Source organism: Dromiciops gliroides, chromosome 2 (assembly GCF_019393635.1).
Source record: "Dromiciops gliroides isolate mDroGli1 chromosome 2, mDroGli1.pri, whole genome shotgun sequence".
NCBI classification, from domain to species: Eukaryota; Metazoa; Chordata; class Mammalia; order Microbiotheria; family Microbiotheriidae; genus Dromiciops; species Dromiciops gliroides.
The window spans coordinates 272,919,791-272,941,582 of NC_057862.1; the positions used below are offsets into that span (position 1 = coordinate 272,919,791).

At 37.0% G+C, this 21,792-nt stretch overlaps 1 protein-coding gene across 1 annotated transcript in view; it reads right to left on the reverse strand.

Annotated features, from left to right (window-relative positions):
- Nucleotides 1-11,778: 11,778 nt before the first annotated feature.
- FBXO33 (F-box protein 33) overlaps nt 11,779-21,792 on the reverse strand; it is a 44,562-nt gene continuing 34,548 nt past the window's right edge. Inside the window, exons 3-4 of the mRNA XM_043984867.1 lie at nt 16,109-16,794; nt 11,779-13,816 (exon numbers count right to left, since the gene is read on the reverse strand). Of these exons, the coding sequence (XP_043840802.1) occupies nt 13,545-13,816; nt 16,109-16,794 (958 nt within the window). The 3' untranslated portion in view covers nt 11,779-13,544. The remainder of the gene's footprint in view (nt 13,817-16,108; nt 16,795-21,792) is intronic.

The window sequence follows — 21,792 nt, forward strand, 5'->3', positions numbered from 1 at the left end:
AGTAAACAGTATCTACCTAAAACCATCAGCAAGCATTATACGTAATGGAGATAAGTTAGAGGCCTTCCCAATAAGATCAGGGGTGAAAAAGGGATGTTCATTATCACCTCTATTATTCAATATTGTACTAGAAATGTTAGCATTAGCAATCAGAGAAGAAAAAGGAATTAAAGGAATCAGAATAGGCAAGAAAGAAACAAAACAAAACTATCACTCTTTGCAGATGATATGATGGTATACTTAGAGAATCCTAGAGAATCAACTCAAAAATTACTTGAAACAATTAACAACTTTAGCAAAGTAGCAGGATATAAAATAAATCCACATAAATCATCAGCATTTCTATACATGACCAACAAAGAGATAGAAAGAGAAAGTCCATTTAAAGTAATGGTAGATAACACAATGCAGCCAAAGCAGTGCTTAGGGGAAAATTTATAGCTCTAACTGCTTACATGAATAAAAAAGAAAAAGAGGAGACTTGAGAGTCTACTTGCCAAGACAAACCCAGCAACTCTATGAACACAATTACCAAACACTTTTCACACAAATCAGATCAGATCTAAATAATTGGAAAGATATCAATTGCTCATGGATAGGCAGAGCTAATGTAGTAATAATGACAATTCTACCTAATTTAATTTACCTATTCAGCGCCATACCAATCAGACTACCTAAAAATTATTTTATAGAACTAGAAAAAAAATAACAAAATTCATCTGGAAAAACAAAAAGTCAAGAATATCCAGGGAAATAATGAAAAAAAATGCACAGGAAGGTGGGTTAGCTGTACCAAATCTGGAGCTTTACTATAAAGCAGCAGTCATCAAAACTATCTGGTACTAGCTAAGAAATAAAGTGGAGGATCACTGGAATAGGCTAGGCACAGGAGACACAATAGCAAATGACATCAGTAATGCAGTATTTGATAAACCCAAAGACTCCAGCTTCTGGGATAGGAATTCGGTATTTGACAAAAACTGCTGGGAAAACTGGAAGATAGTATGGCAGAAATTAAGCAGAGACCAACATCTTACACTTTATGCTAAAATAAGGTCAAAATGGATACATGATTTAGACATAAAAGGTGATACCATAGGTAAATTAGGAGAGGAAGGAATAGTCTACCTTTCAGATCTTTGGAAAGGAGAACAGTTTATGACCAAACAAGAGATAGAGAATATTATGAAATGCAAAATGGATGATTTTGATTACACTAAATTAAAAAGGTTTTGTACAAACAAAAGCAATGCATCCAAAATTAGAAGCGATGCAGAAAGCTGGGAAACAATTTTTATGGCCAATACTTCTGATAAAGGTCTCATTTCTAAAATATATAGGGAACTAAATCAAATTTATATGAATCCAAGTCATTCCCCAATTGAGAAATGGTCAAAGGAGGTAGTTTTCTGATGAAGAAATCAAAGCTATCTATTGCTACATGAAAAAAATGCTCTAAATCAATATTGATCAGAGAGATGCATATTAAAACAACTCTGAGATACCACCTGACACCTTTCAGATTGGCTAATATGACAAAAAAGGAAAATAATGAATGTTGGAGAAGCTGTGGGAAAATTGGAACACTAATGCATTGTTGGTGGAGCTGTGAACTGATCCAACCATTCTGGAGAGCAATCTGGAATTATGCCCAAAGGGCTATAAAACTGTGCATACCCTTTGACCCAGCAATACCACTTTTGGGTCTTTCCCCCAAAGAGATCATAAAAAAGGGAAAAGGACACACATGTACAAAAATATTTCTAGCTGCTCTTTTTGTGGTGGCAAGGAATTGGAAATTGAGGGGTTGTCCATCAATTGGGGAATGGCTGGACAAGTTGTGGTATATGAATGTAATGGAATTCTATTGTGCTGTAAGAAACAATGAGCAGGAGGAGTTCAGAGAAGCCTGGAAGGACTTGCATGAACTGATGATGAGTGAGATGAGCAGAACCAGAAGAACATTGTGTGTTGATCTACTGTGGTGGACTTGACTCTTCTCAGCAATGCAATGGTACAGAAGAGTTTCAGGGGACCCATGATGGAAGGGGATCTCCAAATCCAAGAAAAAAAAAAGAACTGTGGAGTAGAGATGCTGATTGAACCGTACTATTTCTTTTGCTTTTGGTGCTGCTGTTTTTCTATTTTGAGGTTTTTCTTCATTGCTCTGATTCTTCTCTTATAATATGACTAATGCAGAAATACTTTTAATGTTATTATGTGTGTATACACACACACACACACACACAGACATAATAAAACCTATATCAGATTACCTGCTGTCTAGGGAGGGGAGGGAGAGAGAAAAATCTGAAATTGGAAAGCTTGTATAAACAAATGTTGAGAACTATTTTTACATGTAACTGGAAAAAAATAAAATACTTTTATCAGAAAAAAAAGGTTAAACTATTTACATTCCTACATGGGAAGATGATATGTCTAAATCATAAGAGTCTTCTGAATATTAGGGCAGATGATAGGGATAAATTTAGACAGAGGGCACAGATGGGAATTGATTATGAAGGGATAATACCTGTAAAGCATTTATTTTTTGTTTCTCTTTTTTTTGGGGGGGGAGGGGTGGTGGTGGTTCGAGTTGATGAATGTCTTGCATCTGAGGTTGGATTTGGGCTTGGGTCCTCCTGGGTTCAGGGTGGGTGCTTTGTCCACTGTGTCACCTAGCTGCCTCATGATGAAATCTTTGGGGTAAAATTGAGAGGGGAGAGGAATACACTGGGGGAGGGGATAGGGAAGTGGTAGAATGGGGTGAAATCTCACATGAAAAATGCAAGAAAGGGTGTATGGAGTGTGGCGGGGGGAGAGATGGGGGAGGAGTGGGGAAGTGAAGGAGCCTTACACACATCAGAATTAGCTGAAAAAGACCTTAATCTCATCAAAGTTGGCTCAAGGAGGGAATAACATACATACCCAATTGGGTGGAGTAATCTATCTATCTAACCCTGAAGGAAAATAGGAGGGCAAGGGGATAAGGAGGGAACAGTGAAAGAAGGGAGGGCAGAGGAGGGGAGGGGGCAGGCAGAAGCAAAACACTTTTGAGGAGGAATAGAGTAAAAGAAGATAGAAAATAGAGTAAATATCATGGGAAGGGAATAGGATGTAGGGAAACAGTTATGATGATTGATTGATGATTGATGATAATGGAAAAATGTATGGTACTTACTTTGCTGGGCAATTATGAAAAAAAATTCTTTGTCAAGTTTAAGGTACTATATAAAAGTCATCTATTACTGTTGTTGCAATAATCAACCTCATGGGTTTATTGTAAGGAAATCTCTCTTTAAAGTACTATATAATTGTAGCTTACTATAAAAAAAATGATGAGCAGGATACTATCAGAAAGACCTGAAGGGACCTGCAAGAGCTGATACAAAGTGGAATCTACTGTATACAAAAGAACAGTATTATTGTGAGATGATCTGCTGGGAATGACAGTTATTTTAAGCAATGCAATGATCTAAGACAACTATAAAGGTCTTATGAAAAATGCAATCCATCTACAGAAAGAGAACTGATAGTATTTGAATACAGATTGAAACAGAATTTTTTTTGTTAGTTACTTTATAGGAAACAAAAAAAAATGTTGAACAGGATGCTATCAGAAAAACCTGGAAAGACCTACTTGAACTGAAGCAGGGTGAAATGTACTGTATACAAAATAACAGCAATAGTGTGAGATGATCTGCTGTGAAGGACTTGGTTATTTTCAGCAATGCAAGGATCCAATATAACTCTGAAGCACTTAGGAAAATTGCAATCCATCTACAGAGAAAAAACTGATGGCATATGAAAACAGATTGAAGCATAATTTTTTTGGATAGTTCCTTAATCTGAAGTTTTGTTTTTGTCTGTTTTCTTTCACAACCTGGCTAATGTGGAGATGTTTTGCATGACTTATATTGTATAACATATATTGAATTGTTTGAGCTCTTGGGGGTTGGGGGGGTGGGGAGGGAGGGAGGAAGAGAAGTTGGAATACAAAGTTTTAAAAAATTGATGCCAAAATTTGTTTTTACATGTAATTTGGAAAATAAAATTCTAAATGAAAACAAAAACAAAATAAGACAACAAAAAGGCCACTTGTAGGAGGTAGCAGCTAGGGGCACAGTGGATCAGTGGATGGAATACCAAACCTGCAGTTAGGAAACCTCAGTTCAAATCCTACCTCAGACACTTTCTAGCTGTGTGACCCTGGGCAAATTACTTAACCCTGTTTGCCTCAGTTTCCTCACTGTAAAATGAGCTGGGGAAGGACATGGCAAACTACATCAATATCTTTGCCAAGAACATAACAAATGGAGTCATGAAGAGTTGGACATGACTGAAAAACAACTGAACAACTGGAGGTAGCACTTCCCAAAACATGGTACTTTGAATTGCAATTGATTTTCAGGATTAGGAAGGAAAATTTGGGAGGGAAAGTAAAACAAATACCTTTTCCTTAAAATCCTATACTGCCTGTTTTTAAAACAGCATTTTGTGGGTTTTGATACTTTAGTAAATACATTTTTCCTATTACACCTATAATAGGTATTATAATCAAGCATTGAAATAACCTGAACCAGACCTTCAAAATGCTGTATCTTAAACCAAAAAATAATGAAGGATATTCAATCGCATTGCTCTCTTTCCTTGAAAAATAAGACATCTGGGAATGGATTTTTCCTTATACTAGTAGAGCCACTAATGAGTCATTTAAAAATATTTGAGAAGGCTTTTTTTTTTTTTAGTGAGGCAATTGGGGTTAAGTGACTTGCCTAGGGTCACACAGCTAGTAAGTGTTAAGTGTCTGAGGCCGGATTTGAACTCAGGTACTCCTGAATCCAGGGCCGGTGCTCTATCCACTGCGCCATCTAGCTGCCCCGAGAAGGCTTTTAAAAATGATTTTTGGGAAATATTAAAATATTTTAGAATATTCTTTTTGGTATTCTCAGGTGCCAAACTAGAGCAGCATTTTCACTTGTCCTCAATATTTCAGAATATAGAGGTGCAGTACTTTTTTTTTTTCTTTTTGCAGGGCAATGGGGGTTAAGTGATTTGCCCAGGGTCACACAGCTAGTAAGTGTCAAGTGTCTGAGGCCAGATTTGAATTCAGGTCCTCCTGAATCCAGGGCCAGTGTTTTATCCACTATGCCACCTAGCTGCTTCTAGTGCAGTACTTTTTTGAAAAACGTGGTTGGAGGAGAGAAGATAAACCATTCTGCTGTGTACTGCCCTTGGCCAAGGGAACAGGGACCACCTACCAGGCCCATTTCCTGTATCTGGTCTCTTCTTTCCCTTGTGAGCTACTACTATAAAGCTTGGTTACTTGCTATGCTTGTGTGGCTTTTTATCCAAAATCTCCTGCATTACACTTTCCAAAGTGCTATTTTTTTCCCTCACAACCATTAATGCAGTTAGGTAGGGCTGATGTCATTAGCTTTATTTTATAAAGAAGGGAAATGATTCATAGAGAGGTTGTGTACTTAAAGTCTAGGTGTGTTCTCTTCACTCCTTGTTCCTTATTCTTTATTTCATATATAGATATAGATAGATAAACATACACACATATACACATGAATTTAAATTATACATACATACATATATACATATATATATATATATATATATATATAATTTTAATGAAAGGAACTGGTTTGAGTGGTTGGGTAAAGGAAGGCACTACAGTAAGAACTTTACAATTATCTCATCTGATCCTTACAATAACTACAGGTGGGGGTGTGTAGGAGCTATTAAATAATCTCTGTTTTACAGATGAGCAAACTGAGGTAACCGAGATTATGTGCCTAGGGTCACACTGCTAGTGTCCGAGATCAGATTTGAACTCAGGTTTTCCTGACTTGAGGTCCTGCACTCTATCCACTGCTACCTAGCTGCCTATAGCTCGTAATTACACATATTTGATATGTTGTTTATCATATAGTAGCAGCAATTCACTAGAAAACCTTTTTATGTAGAAAAGATTTTCAAAGAGTTCATTATAGTCTATCTGAAATGTTTATTGTTGATGGCTATTTTTCTTTAAGACTGGGATGGAATTACTGGGGCCATTCTGGTCCCACTCTGAGGGTCTTCTATTTAATCCTAGAGTGAATAGAGAGCCATTGGAGCTAATTGTGTAAGGGGTCACATGGTCAGAACTTCACTTTAGAAAAATTACTGGCAGCTATGCTATGCAGAGAATGGACTAGGGAGGGAAACCCAATTAAGAGGCTACTGCAATAGTCATGTGAATAGAGAGAAGATTAGAAGATGGTACAATTTTAACACAATCTAGTGCTCATAGTGTTAACAGGAAATGCCACAATTAGTTTATGCATTCAAAGTAGCATTAAATCATTCTGATAAATGGAAAAAGTAGCCTTACCTTATTCTAAAAATTTTTGGAAGGGCCTGTTTGAGTGTGATTACATGATGTCACAATAATTGAGTCTATCAATCCAGAGAAAAAATATCAAGTCAGTTGTGTTAACAAAATTGTCAGATGACTTGGCAGATTTACAAATTTTTTCAATTAGAAATTATATCGGGGCAGCTAGATGACACAGTGGATAAAGCACGGGCCCTGGATTCAGGAGTACCTAAGTTCAAATCTGGCCTCAGACACTTGACACTTACTAGCTGTGTGACCCTGGGCAAGTCACTTAACCCTCATTGCCCTGCAAAAAACCCAACCCCCCCCCCACACACACACAAAAAGAAATTATATCTAGGAAATATAGGAAAACTGGTGATGGTAACAAAAACAATGATAGAAGTCCCAATACCTTGAAAAACCTTTGAAATCATAAAAGGTGACATTTTGAATTTATTGTGTCAGTAGCTTCCAGAAATAAGCATAAATGCAACAGATTTACTAAACACTTAATTTGAAAAACTGTAACAGTAAGATTATGTAGTACTTTTAACTTTTCAGTCTTTCACAATGATTATTTCATTTTATTCTACCTAGAAGGTAGAGAGGGCTGTTATTATTAGAACAAATTGACCCAAAGAGGTTTAGTGCTTTTTCTAATTAGTGACTAAGTTAATTAATGCCAGTGGGGACTAGAAAAGTCCAATTATTCAACCTATGGCTCTTTCCACTACATGATGATGAAATAACATACCTGATATTATAAATTTCTGTTTACTTTTGCCAGGTATAATTGTAACTGCCTCGTCAACAAATTAAACATACCACATTAAAGTGGAGTAAGGTTATAGAACAAATTCTTCTTCCAATCAGAGGTTAATGAGTATGTACTGCTTTGTGATACAAGGAGCTGGGTGGCATGTTGTACTACAAAAATACATGAAAATATAATTTACCCACTGAATGGATTACATCAAGAATTATGATCAGCCAAAAAAAAAATTATGATCAAAAAGGACATTTATACAATAGTGCCCTCAGTGTTGTGGAAGGAATGTGATCCTACACCGAGGCTCTAGAAATCCTGCTTTTTAGAATTTTTGTGATCTTGATGGCAGCTGTCACTTCTTCCTACTTTTAGTACTTGATCCAGTAGCACTCTTCTAAATGTGCTGCTTCTACTGATGTGAACTATGACCGGATAACCAAGCTCATTAGAGCCAAGTATACTGACACTGTAAAAGAGCAAGATTTCTCACCTTTTTTTGGGTCATGGCCTCCTTTGGCAGGTTGGTGAAGCCTAAGATCTCTCCTCATTTTTTTTTCCCCTTAGGGGTAAGAAGGGAAGAGGTTTTGGAATCCAAAACTTAAAAAAACCTGAATGGTAAAAATTTTTGTAAATGTAATTAGGAAATATTTGTTAAAATACACAGGATATGGGCACAGTGGATATAACACTGGCCCTGGATTCAGGAGGAGGATCTGAGTTCAAATTGACCTAGACACTTAACACTTATTACCTGTGTGACCCTGGGCAAGTCACTTAACTCTCACTGCCCCGCGAAAAAACAAACCAACCCATAGGATTAAAAAGGAATTCAATGATACTAAAATAAAATAACAAAAATTAAAACAACAACAACAACAACAAAACAGATCATGGACCCCAAGGTTAAAAAGAACTCAGCATTGAGCTTCTGATTAAGTCTGAAGGTTTTCTTTTCTTTTTTTTTTTTTGCAGGACAATGAGGGTTAAGTGACTTGCCCATGGTCACACAGCTAAGGTTTTCTTACTGAGTATGTGAACTTTAGGGCCTGGTTTTTGTGACATCTATTTTTGGCTTCTCAGAGGACTGCTGTGTGAATGTGGTAGCTATCAGCAATGCATCTCATCTGTTTGCAAGCCAAAAGGCCCAAGTCCCCTTTTCTAGTTTTTGACAAGAAATCACCAGTTCACTATTCTATCTCCCTTCTTTCCATAAGGTTGAGAGCAGAGGAGATGGAGAGAGAACAGCCAGGGGAGCAGGTGGAAAAGAGGCCACTGCCCACTTTGGCTGCTGAGCTGCTTCAAGCCTTCGCTGTCTGATACCTACACTGGCAGCACCCTGTGATGAAGGAAACAAAGCATTTGGTGAGAAGAGACAGGGACAGTTGGACCTAGATTGGATAGTGAGCAGGGGCAAAGAGTGGGGAATACTGGCAACCACTGTGAAACTTTAGCAGTGAGAGCACCTTCCCCCATTTCTCCACTGTTTGCAGAGTTTAACACAAGAGTTCCCAAACAGCAATCCATTCCTAGACTGGGAAGAAGTCCCAAATCTGTCTTAATTGCACCTGAAGGGTTTGTTATCTGTCTCCTGGCTCCATCTTACCAGCTGTTGAGGTTTCACTACAGCTGGCAACTCGGTCCCTGCTTTTGCTCCCTGGCTACTCTTGTCTCTGCAAGGCTGTGGTCTCACTTCCAGCCCATGGCGGCCCTAGTTCTCCAGGATCTGTTTTCAGTTCAGACCATAAGGATTACTGGTGGAAGCAGTAAAAAGTAAGGGGACACAGCCACTTGCCCCATTGGCAATTTTCCATCTCGTTCTTTGCTTCCAGACATAGGGGAAGGGGGAAATGGAATGGAATATTGGACTGGTATCTGTCAACAGAAACTGGAAAAGAGGCAAAAGGGAAGAGTCAAATTGTAGGCCTACCTCCCCTGGTTTCACTCCTCCCCCCACCTCCCAGCATGGGTTTGGGCATTCTGTTGGCTGAGGAGAGGCAGCACTCTGGCTCCAACAAAGAGAAGGTGCTGGGAATTGCCAAAGTAAGTAAACCCCTATTTATGGGTCCTTGCCTGCCTTCAGAATAGCTGAAGTTGCTGAGGTGCACTTGAAGTAAGATGTTATTTTAACACTGAGAAAGCTACCATTATTTATGAAACAAATGGAAATCGTTGGAATATACTGGAGCCCATTATTATACCTCACTACCGATCAAATTGAATCAAGTGGCATACAGCTAATGCACGATTCTTCAAACCCTTTAGAGGCCTCTAGTTTTTTGCCTTCTCTATCTTCACTTTTTTTTTTTTTGCAGGGCAATGAGGGTTAAGTGACTTGCCCAGGGTCACACAGCTAGTAAGTGTGCCAAGTGTCTAAGGCCAGATTTGAACTCAGGTCCTCCTGAATCCAAGGCTAGTGCTTTATCCACGGCGCCACCTAGCTGCCCCCTTGCCTTCTCTATCTTAAACGATCAACCAGAAACAGCTGTGATGCAGTGAATAGAGCCAATGAGCCTGGAGTAAGGAAGACCCGAGTTAAAATCCAGCCTGAGACACTTACTGTGTGACCCTGGGCAAGTTACTTAATCTGTTTGCCTCAGTTTCCACAATTATAAAAGAGATATGGGAATAAGAGCATCTACTTAACAAGGATGTTGTGAAGATCAAGTGAGAAGGTATTTGTAAAAAGTGCTCAGACCACGGGGCAGCTAGGTGGCGCAGTGGATAGAGCACTGGCCCTGGAGTCAGGAGGACCTGAGTTCAAATCCGGCCTCAGACACTTAACACTTACTAGCTGTGTGACCCTGGGCAAGTCACTTAACCCCAATTGCCTCACTAAAAAACAAAACAAAAACCAAAACAAAAAAAAGTGCTCAGACCTGTGCCTTGGCATGTGTTAAGTGATATATAAATCTCCTTCCCCCCTATTATTATATAGTACTCTAACTGGCCAAAGCCAATCAGTATCAACGAGGTATACCAAATGCATAACACACTAGAGGGGTTTGTGCTAGCCAGTCTGGTCTTTTGGATTTAATATCTGAATTTGGCTAAAGTTTGATTTCTTTTTCTACTTGCTTTTTGTGACATTTTAATCTTATTCAAGATTATAAACTCACAACCATAATTTGGGCAGTTAGGTGGCACAGTGGATAGAATGCTGGGCCTGGAGTCAGGAAGACATCTTCCTAAGTCCCATCTGGCCTCAGACACTGTGTGACCCTGTGCAAGTCACTTAACCCTGCTTTGCCTCAGTTTCTTCGTTTGTAAAATGAGCTAGAGAAAGAAATGGCAAACCACTCCAGTATCTTTGCCAAGAAAACCCTAAAGAGTCGGACACAATTGAAAAAAGACTGAACAACCATAATTGTGGATCCAGGGGCAATAAGGCTCACATTGCCATTATTTCTGTTTATTAGTTTTGTCTTACAGAGAATAGGTAGAACATGAACATCCATAACTCCCACTTTCTTTTCATCTTGTTCTATAACCAACAATATGATCAAAGTCTGTATATTATTCCTATTTGGTGTTAATCCCCTTTGACTCACACACAGTGAAGCTAAGAGCCAGCATTTTATGGGGAAAGAAGCAAATTATTGGCCTAGCATAAACTAATTCATTAAGCAAATTAAATCTTTGCATTTGCTTGCCAAATATAAAGCATATAAGCATCTCCCTGGCCTCCTTAACCACAAAGGCGTTTGGAAGAATAAAGTAGGAAAAATGAAGTATCAAGTATACAGTAAGAAAAGTTGGAATTTCAGAGGATTAGTTTTCTAACATCTGAAGACATTTTAATTTCCTATTTTACCTTGAATAAAATTATTTGGACTTTAAATATTCAATAAATTTATTCAAAGATGATCTTGAACTGTAAGAATGTATTAATGTGACGCTTCAGTGTGGGTACTATTAAGACTACACTGTTAGACAAATAAATAGCATGTGTTGGAGAGCATTTTTATCATTATGATTTCTAGTGACTATTTTAGTATGTGAGAACCACATATTTTACATACACCTACCCACCCACCCCATTTTATTAAACAAGGTTAGATGTGTTCTGAAAACATAAGTAGCAACAATTGTGACAACTATTTATGTTTGTCAGAGTTTTTCTAAGAGGCACTGAATCTATCATAAATGCCTTTTGTTTGGTCATTCCAACCACCAAGAACATAAAATGTCAAACTGAAGCAATATAGGTGTTTATAATCTATTTAATAGTGGGACACTGATAAGAATACTACATATTTCTCTGAAGCACATTGTTTTTGAATCTAGCATATGCTATAGGTGCAAGAATTTCTAAAAATCAAGATTTTACTGTAATCTACAATTTAAGTTTTACTGTATCAATAAGGCATATCAAATGCATAATATACTAGGGTTTGTGATAAGTAATCTAATGTTTTGCATTTAATCTCTGAATTTTCCTAGTTTGATTAAAAAAAAAATTTAGCTTACAAAAATAACCAGCCTAACAGAAAGACCATTATGATGAAATTTAGAATTTGAGCTTTGTCACATCAAAATACAATGAGAGCTAACAGAGGATTATACACAATTTATGAAGTACTGTTGCAATGTAACACTAAAAGTTCTCATGCTGATACAATAAAATGTTTTACAATGATCAATTTTTAATGCTTTATTCATTGATTAAAAGAATATACATTTAACATAAACCATACAACATCAGTCATCAGGTCAAACATTCAGCTGGTTTCCTTACAGTTTCTGTCAGGAGTTATTTTTAATTTGATCACATTTATCAGATAAAATCTCACCACATCTGGCATATACACACACTGTGCCAGTGGATTCACTCTACTGATGTACATATAAAATCCGCATGGTATGTGCTCACTGGAGACAAAACAGCGCACACCTGTCAAAAGGTCATTTTAATATAAGATGGTAAAACTATTTGCAAAACACATATAAATTTTCCATAAATAGAATCATATCTGGACATCTGTTGCATAAATTGTGTTTTCCAAAGCTTACAATAGAGCAGCCAGGTCTCAGCACTGCTGGGCACCCACGTTGGCCACTTACTTTATTATTGCAGACTGTCCTTTAACATTAAATGCACAACATTCGTACCACTTAAAACTTGGGTCAGGTGGAAGTCTCACAGAGACCACGTCTGTACCGCGGTTGCCCTGAAACAGTTAAATCGGCTTTTAAAGCCTCTCAGATATAACAAGATTTTAAAACATACTTCATGGAATGTTCTTCATGCATCATAGCAGCTCATACCTGTGATAGAACAAGCTTTAGTTTTTCCTTTCCTTACTTTACATTCACTATTCACAGTGAAACAGGTGCATGTTTAAGAGTTCTGAGGTTGCTGACTGAGCCACAGCACAGCTGTGTACCACAGGTCGAAATTCGACCTTATATATTACAATCTAGCAGTATCTGGCTGGCCGAATCGGCCCACCCCTGCCAGCATGTGGGCACTTCTTCGTTTTTAATCTATTCTTTGGCAGCTGACACAGGCGCTGACAGAGAAAAATCCAGTGACTTGTGAGGGATTTCACGACCAATGTTTGTTTGCAAGTATATGTGTTTTTATCTATTGTGATTTTTCCATTAAAGAGTTTCTGACCGTGGATTGTATATTCCTTTTCCATCTACTATTTGAAATCTGGGCTAAAAGCTAACTTTTACCTTAAATAAACAATGTAATTGGATGAAGAACAAAATTAAACCAAACCCAAAAAAGCAAAGGAAAAAATCCAATGATTTGAATTTTGTTTGTGCAAGTAACTTTTTTTTAAAAGGACATATTGGTATTTAGCTGTTTCACATTACAAAAACTAGAACAGCAATGGCCAATATCAACGATTACATGTGATGCAAATTAAAGCCCTTGCTTTTCTGTTAAAAGGGAACTCATTTAGGATCAAATTATTCTTCTCCCCTTAGAAATTTGAAAATAATCAATGACATGCTAACAGAATGCATGACTATAATGTACTGCATACAAACCCATGAGGCTATGGATATATCTATATATGTGTATAAAAAAAATTTTGGCTCCAGAGCAAAGAACTCTGACTCACAATAGGAAAAAAACAACAATAACAAACAATGAAAAAATAGTCATTCAATGAAAAATAAAGTTAGCCAGCAACCTCAGACAACCCCAGGTTGTATCTCTTTAAGGTTTTGTAGATAAGTCCATTAACCGTGAAAGCCCTACATATTGTCACTTTCAACTTCTAAACCAATACCCGACTACGTTCTTTGATCAAGAAGTAGAATATACATATATAATTCTATATAGCTAATACTGATTAAACACAGCACAAAGGGTTAATTCACACTACTGAAAAACATAATAAGACCCTACTTGCATATGTAACCACAGGAATTTGTAAATAAAAAAAGCTAGATGCCTTCGCTGAAGCTTTGCATTTCTCTATAAAAATGACGATTTGGTTCAGTGAAGACACTGAGAGATTCGATGTCCATAACGGCATGCCAAGGTCGACCCAGGCCTAGTGATACTTGCTCAATAAGGTTATGCACGGGATCCACATCCTGATCAGCCAGTTCACCTTGATCAAAATCAATGCTTTCCTCGGTGACTTCAAGCACTTTAAGGTCAGAGCCACGAAGACGAGCAATGGCAATGAGGTTGTGAGCCCACACTGTGTAACCTTAAAAACACAAGAGACCAAGCATTGTGATTTCCTTCCTTTTCATTATGTCTACTCAACAAGGTGGTTTCCCCTTCTTCCTTGTTCAACTCCTCCTGAGAACCTTTAAAATTACATCACACCTGTCATTTGACCCCTTTCCTTTCTTGAATATATTTAAAAGAAAAGCGGAAAGAACTAGTCTTGTTTTGCCTGGAAAGATATAAGAAATGACCTTAAATGAAAACAAACAAAATGACCTTAAATGAAAACAAACAAGGTTTCCTTTAGACCTAATGGAGCTGAAACTACCAAGATGTTGAGAGTAGGTGCTCAAGAAACTGAATTAATGGGGAAAGACTCCCCACTCTCCAACTAAAACAGGCTACTGAATTAAGTTTATGGTTCCTAAATGTTTCTTTTTTTTGGGGGGGGGGTGAGGGAAACTAGACTAGAGATCAGTAAATCTTCACACATGGTTTTAAAACTGGCAATCCTTTTTCTTAGATTAGTGGCAGCAACTCCCATGGGAGTAAGGGAAGAGGGAGCCAACAATTTTCAGAGAAGGTGCTACAGAAATGAAGAGCCTGCATGGTATCTGGCAAACTAACCAATTCTACATAAGACAAACCATTAAGAAATGTTCTCTTCAAGCTTAATAATTCTCTATATCCAATATTTTTATGAGGTCTATAAAATATGCCTTAGCAAAGTGTGGGTCTAGCAAATGTTTTTTTTTAAGTTTTAAAATTAACTAACTAGTAATATTTTTTAAAAACCTTAAAAACTTACTGTTGACCAATAACTTATTTTTTTAAATCATGTTAAATTTTTAAGTCTCATCTCAATTTTGGTTTATAGGAATGGCAACACATTAAATGGATTATTTATAATTATTGAATACTATGATACAATTGTGTGTTGTTAATTAAATACACAGCATTTATTCCATTTCTAGGTATCCAAACTCCCATGTTGGCTACCACTTGGCAAATTTTTGGTTGTGTTCTTTGATGACTCTTGGCAAATTCCAAGACAAAGTTTCAAGAAAAACATGTAAATGCAAGTCAGCTGCAGTGAGTGTATAAAGCACTGGCCCTGGATTCAGGAGGACCTGAGTTCAAATCCAGTCTTAGACACTTGACATTTACTAGCTGTGTGACCCTGGGCAAGTCACTTAACCCTCACTGCCTCGCAAAACAAACAAAAAAACCAACCAAACAAAAAAGACAGCTACACTCAAAGAGAGGTTCACGACATTCACAGCCTTACATGTTTTCAGCCTTACATGATTATGCTATAATTATTAAAGATGAAGCAAATGTGCTTCTGACCAAATTTTACAGTGAATGTATCAATGAGGATTGTTCATATTAAGGGAAAAAGAGAAAAAACAGTCATCAGTTGCACAATCACCATATCTCCTCTGACAAAAGTAAATTAATGTGTTGTTTTTACTTATGATCTAAAAGACAATACAGTGAAATTAATATAAATTTTCTCTTCCTTTTTGCAATTTGTCAGTTTTTAGAGGAATCTGTTTTCAGATAAGACCATAGTAAGTTTGTGGCTTGTGTGCTTGTGGCTTAGTTCATTGACTCCCAGCCCTGATTTTTTTAAGACCTCAGGGAATACTTGTACAATCTCTACAACCTGAATTTCTCAATTTACTTTGATTTTAAGTAAATTGGTGGGGAAACAATAGTAAAAGGTACAAAGACCAGAAAAATTAGGAAGGAGCTATCTTGTCAATAAATAATGGAGCCAAATGTAATTTTGTAGACCTCAGGGGGAAAAAAATTAAATCCACAAATTCCATAGAAATCACGTACTATCATTTACCACCAATGCCATATACAAATTATGCCAGGGTTATTAGTCTCCAAGAAAATTAGATACACCTTTTAATTACAAAAATAGAAGCTATTATGTAACCACTATCACAAGTCACTTGTTTAAAAATTTTCTGCTTATCTACTCTTTGATATAGTGAAAGCATTTTTAATTTTAATCTAAAATAACCCTCTTTTAAAGGGGCTGCAATCCTGAATGTCACCTTGTCATGAAACTTGACCAAAGTGAAAATTATATTGGCAAGGCGGGTAAAACCATTATTAAGTTGATGGGAGTATGAAACTGTAGGCAAATAAGAAACAGAAATCCCTTTAGAGATTCTTAAAATATTATTCCACATTTGACAGTGTAAAGACCAACAATAATAGTTATTTATTGGTATGACATTTTTCAAGTGTAATAAAATGGATCTTTTCATTATGTAGCCAAAGACAGTCACCACTGCAAAGGAATACCTACCATGAACTGCCAAAAGGGAGAGCTTTGTGCACCTCCATGCTAATAAAACCAAAGGATCTTCATTCCTGTTGTCACTAAGATCTGGAAAACCAGATGTATCTATCACATCATTCATTAATATAAAATGAGTGAGGAACTTGTCATATTGCCTGGATATGAGGTCAACAACAGCCCCTGAAACACAAGTGATGTAGCTATCAAAATGAATCCTCTCTAGTGGTATACTGGGTTTAAGAATCTTAAGCATGTCGTCACTCTTGATATCAAAAGCCATTATATAAACCCGAAGGCTAGTGCTGTTTCGTGTAAGGGCCTTCCAATTTTCATCTTCCGGCATGTTGTCCAGAGACTTGTTCATCAGTGAAATATTATGTACTATGAGAGACAGTCGATGCAAAGGCACGTGGTTGTTATCAGCCAAGACTCTTGCCATGTCAGCTGTAAAATCACAGAAATCCAAGGCGAGCGAGCGCAGATTCACAAAGCGCTCCAATTCAACTGCGGTGATAAGAGTGGTGTTACCAGTGATGTTGTTATCCAGTAAACTCAGGTGTTCCATGGTGTTGGCAATAGGGTTTGAGAGAGATGACAGTGATGTGGGGGTTACTATTTCCAACATAAACCCACAAGACAGCCATTTCAGTTGCCTGCTATTGCCCAATATTTCTTCAAATAGCTGCTGAATTCTGTAAGCAAAACATAAACCACAATAATTCCATTAACACTTGACTCTAATCCCTTAAACACTGCCTTTCTAGAAAATAGATGCCAACAGTATGCAAGGTTGAGATCCATTTTTTTCTTGTTTAGGTAATGAACAGCTATTCAACATACAAGTGATGTTACTACAATTCATTGTTAACCTCTATATGGAAGATTAATGATTAAGATGCAGTATACTTGATTTGGAAATGATTTGGAAATAGACATTTGGAAACTCACCCTGAGAAAGTAACATTTTATACCAGTATAGTAGAAAAGAGCAATTTTATTCATTCTACTGGTACAGGGGAGGGCAGCCTGAAAAATAAATAATAGTTTTGATAGTATCATTTGTGTAAAGGCTAACACAATAACAAAATTACCCAGTAAATTCAAGGAGTTTTTTTTACTTTTTTTTCCCCTTTAAAAAAGTCTCATCTGCCTAGACTGGAAGTGGAGGAGGATGCTACTCCTGGACCCAATCCCACTACTGATTGGCACAGGAGCTTTGACCCACCAAATAAGTTCACTCTTCCTTAGGCAATCTGGTGGCCCCCAGCTCCCAGGGGCTTATCAAACTGATACCGAACTTAGTGTGGATACTCGATTGGCATAGCCCACTGAAGCTCAGAATTCCTGAGCTCAAGAGATCTGCCTGCTTCGACCTTCTCTCAGCTGGGGTGGCAAGTGTGTGCTATCACGTATAGCCACATTTTTGCTTTTAAAGTTGCGTGGCATATGCTAACCATTATAATTCTGTTGCTAGGAAGTTCCCATGAAGGATGGAGGAAAAGAAAGTTAAAAAAAAATTTTTTTTTTCAAGAATCTCTCAAATGTAATACTTGGGCATGTAATACAAAATGAAGCATTACTTTTATTCTACTGAATCATGTCCATAACATAACATGGACTTTTTTTTTTTAAAGTGAGGCAATTGGGGTTAAGTGACTTGCCCAGGGTCACACAGCTAGTAAGCGTCAAGTGTCTGAGGCCAGATTTGAACTCAGGTACTCCTGACTCCAGGGCCGGTGCTCTATCCACTGCGCCACCTAGCTGCCCCAACATGGACTTTTAATGTGAAGATTTAAAATTTCAATCTTCTGAGTGCTTTAGTTTGGCTTGAAATTCTATTCAGATTTTCTTCTTTTTCCTCTAGTATGCAGAAATAATTTAAATAAAGTGAAAAAATCACTTTTGCTCTAAAGCAGGATTTAAATTCTGTCTAGTAGAAAATGACTAGGAAATAAATTTATACTATGTTCTAAAATATAAATTGAGCAATTACATTTAATAATTTATTTTAATCATACTACATTATACTACTTTGGAAGCTTATGTACTGCAGAACATTAAAAATTTTTTTTTAAGCGAGGCAATGGGGGTTAAGTGACTTGCCCAGGGTCACACAGCTAGTAAGTGTTAAGTGTCTGAGGCCGGATTTGAACTTAGGTCCTCCTGACTCCAGGGTCGGTGCTCTATCCACCGTGCCACCTAGCTGCCCCAGAACATTTATTTTTTAAAAAATTTAATTTAATTAAAAAAAACACCAACTTCTCACGGATGAGTTCTTGTAAGATTTTTTCCAAAGAACATTATGATTCTGGGCTAACATACCTTCATGAAAACTTAACAAAAAGATCTTTTATGTCTAGGGCCACTTTATCCATCAGCATTAGGGAATGAGGTAGGTCTTTCATACAAGTGAATTTTCCAGATAACTGATGATTGCTTTTCATGTCCAAACCTTTTATTTTAGCTATTTGGGGTTGAAATATTTCAGAAATGTATTACATACACTTTATATCTATCCTACATCTAAAAACTGATAGAATTATAGAATGTTAGAGCTGGAAGGGATTTAAGTCATCTAGTCCAACCCTCTCATTTCATATTACATGTCTATCGTCACATAGATATTAAGTGTCAGGGTTGATATTTGAACTCAGTTCTCTGACATTGTCTACTGTCTCTTTCCACAGAGCATACAGAACATCATTTAGTGTTTTCTTAGTGACTCAGGGTCATTATTATAAACAATAATTGATGTGCTGTAGTGTCATTCAGTGGTGTTCTCAGGGGCTATTGAGATACATATGCTTATCTGGCCCTACACTAAATGTCCCCCATCTACTTACACTCTTTGAATTCTAGAGTCTGCTTTTAAAAGTTCTCCTGTGTCATCTTTTGTCAGCCAGTCAATTGTCATTTCTTGTCTATATATTTGCCTCTAGTATCATACCTACCCTATTTTTTTGTCTACTACAAAATCAAGCAATGAAGCTTGTCCTGGCACATAGTAAGCACTTAAATGCTTACTAACTGAATTTTGTTTGTACCTATTAGAGACCCAATAAAGGTCTGCTGAATGAAATCTCAAATTTTTAAAATTTGCTCTTTAGGCTCTTGTGTAGCAGAAAGAACAATGGATTTGGAGGGGATCTGTATTTGACATCCAGCTACCTCACCAAATTAAAACTCTGGGCGCCTCAGAGGTCTCCTCTTATCTGGAAAACCAGTAGGTTGGACTATATGATTACCATGGTCCATTACAACTCTTAATCTAATTGCGTAAAATGAAATAAGGGTCTATTAGTACACGAACTCTGTGACATCCATTTTGGGGTATTTTACTTGATTTGGGGGGGGGGCTCCTTTTCAGGTATTCAGTTGGGTTCTGAGGAGCTGGTTGCTATGCAGGTTACCATTAGGTAAATGAGCTATTATAGTTTGTGAAATATATCTTGTGAAAGGTCTACACTCAGCCTTTCTTTCTAATATTATCTACTAATTCTCTTTGCCTCCCTGATTCCTTCCCAGAATATGAAGAGTTTTTTGGCTCTAGATGCTTTGATAAACTTTCTGCAGTTTAAATAAAAGAGGCCAGGAGAAAACAACCAGAAATGAAATAACTGGACACTGTGCCATGATAATTAGGACCACTGGGTTTTTTGAAAGGCCAAGAAGAACCTGAAATAAAAAGATTAAACTCAGATTCTTATTCTTTTCTTATTTTCTGCCTCTCTTACCAAAACTATGGAGGAACAAATGTGGTCATACTAGCGATAGATAGGCATTTAAAAAAAGGTGCATTTGGGGCTAGCTCGGTGTCAAAGTGGATAAAGCACCGGCCCTGGATTCAGGAGGACCTGAGTTCAAATCCAGGCTCAGACACTTGACACTTACTAGCTGTGTGAGCCTGGGCAAGTCACTTAACCTTCATTGCCCCACCAAAAAAAAAAAAAAAGTGTATTGGCTCTCTGCCCTTATAAGCCCAACTATTTTGCATACTGAAAAATTGGGAAGTGGTCTTTATACACAGCTGTAAAAGTGATGGGTCAGTTATAGGTGTTTTTTACAGAAAGATGAAAAACAGAAACTAGTATTACTGAAGAACAAAATGGGTGTCTTTTGCACAATTTTCTGAACAATGATTGGTAGGGATGAAAAGAAATATGTGCTCAAAGAGAAATTAAGAAAGTCTTTAATTTAATAGGCCAAACAAAATTAACTTGTTACAACAAGGTTAGTTCTTATAATGGCTTTGTTACTTTTCGCATACACAAAAAATCTGTAGCTATAAAATAACGACTAAATTATTAAACAACTAGTATCAACATGTTCTAATCTACCTTAGCTCTGTTGGCAGCAGAAATGCGACAAACTTCAGCCTTTCAATGGCCAAGTTTTGAGACCCACAGTTTGTATTTTTCACTGGCTAATACATAGTGAAACTGTGATATAAAGAAACAATTTCCATAATCAATATGCTCCATTTTCTAAAGAATTGTATGATGGGGAAAGGAAGACAGAAAAAAAAAGGTAAAAAAATTCAGATTTTTATATTTACAAATAATGTATGACCAACATAAATAGCTCACTTTTTTTTGCTTATGCCAATATTGTTCCCCTAAGAATTTTGTTGCTCATATATTTCCAATTTATGTTATGAATTTCAGTTACATATTATATTTAACATTGTTTATGTATAAAATTATGTGGGTTTGCATGCAAAGCTTAACATATGGAAACAGATTTATCTGACCCATCTGCTTTATAATTATATATTAGAGTATAAGCTCTATGAGAGCAGAGAACCATTTCTCATGTAATCTTTGTATCTTCCTGAGCACTTAACAGTGCCATGCATGCACTAAGTGTTTGACAAATGTTTGTGGAAGTTGGAAGAGAGGCACCACAGTGGAGAGTTAGAAGGCCTGGCTTCAACTGTTAGTTCCAGCACTTATTAGTTCATGTGACCCTAGGCAATTCAAAAAACCTTTCTGATTCTTAGTTTCTTTCTCTATAAAAGAGTTCATGTAAATCACCTACTTCAGAAGGTGGTTGTGAAGAAAAAGCTTGAAGTACTGTAGAAATATAAACTATTGTTATTTCCTATTAAAACCATCCTCTTAAAAATAACAATGCTAAAAATTGGGACAAGGAATTTATAAGTTTCCCTAACCATCAATTAGGTTACCCTAAGTACTGACATTAGTAATATCATCAGATCAGGCTAGATTTTTTGGTACCCAAGAATATAACATTACATTTGTCCCTATTAATTTCACAGTATTCTATTCAGCTTATCATGCTAAACTGTTTAGATTTTTTGGGAATCTAAGTGATTAGGAGGACAGGGACTGATCCCAGAGGTATGCCAATAGAGATCTCTCTCCAAGTTCACATCTATTAGTTAATGACAATTCCTTGGATCAGGACAACCTAGTTTGAATCCACCTAACTGCTTCAATCTTTTCAGCTTTATCACCACCTCCCTAACTTGAATATTCAACACTCCTGCTAAGTGAACTGAATGTCACTTTTCAATAACTATTTTGAACGTTTCCTTTCCTTGTTCAATCAGTCAGTAAGCATTTATTAAGCACCTACTATGTGCCAGGAGCTGTACCGGCACATTACTGAATTGCTATCTATCCTTTAAGGTTCAACTCTAGGGTGAGTTTCATAAAAGAGGTGGCATT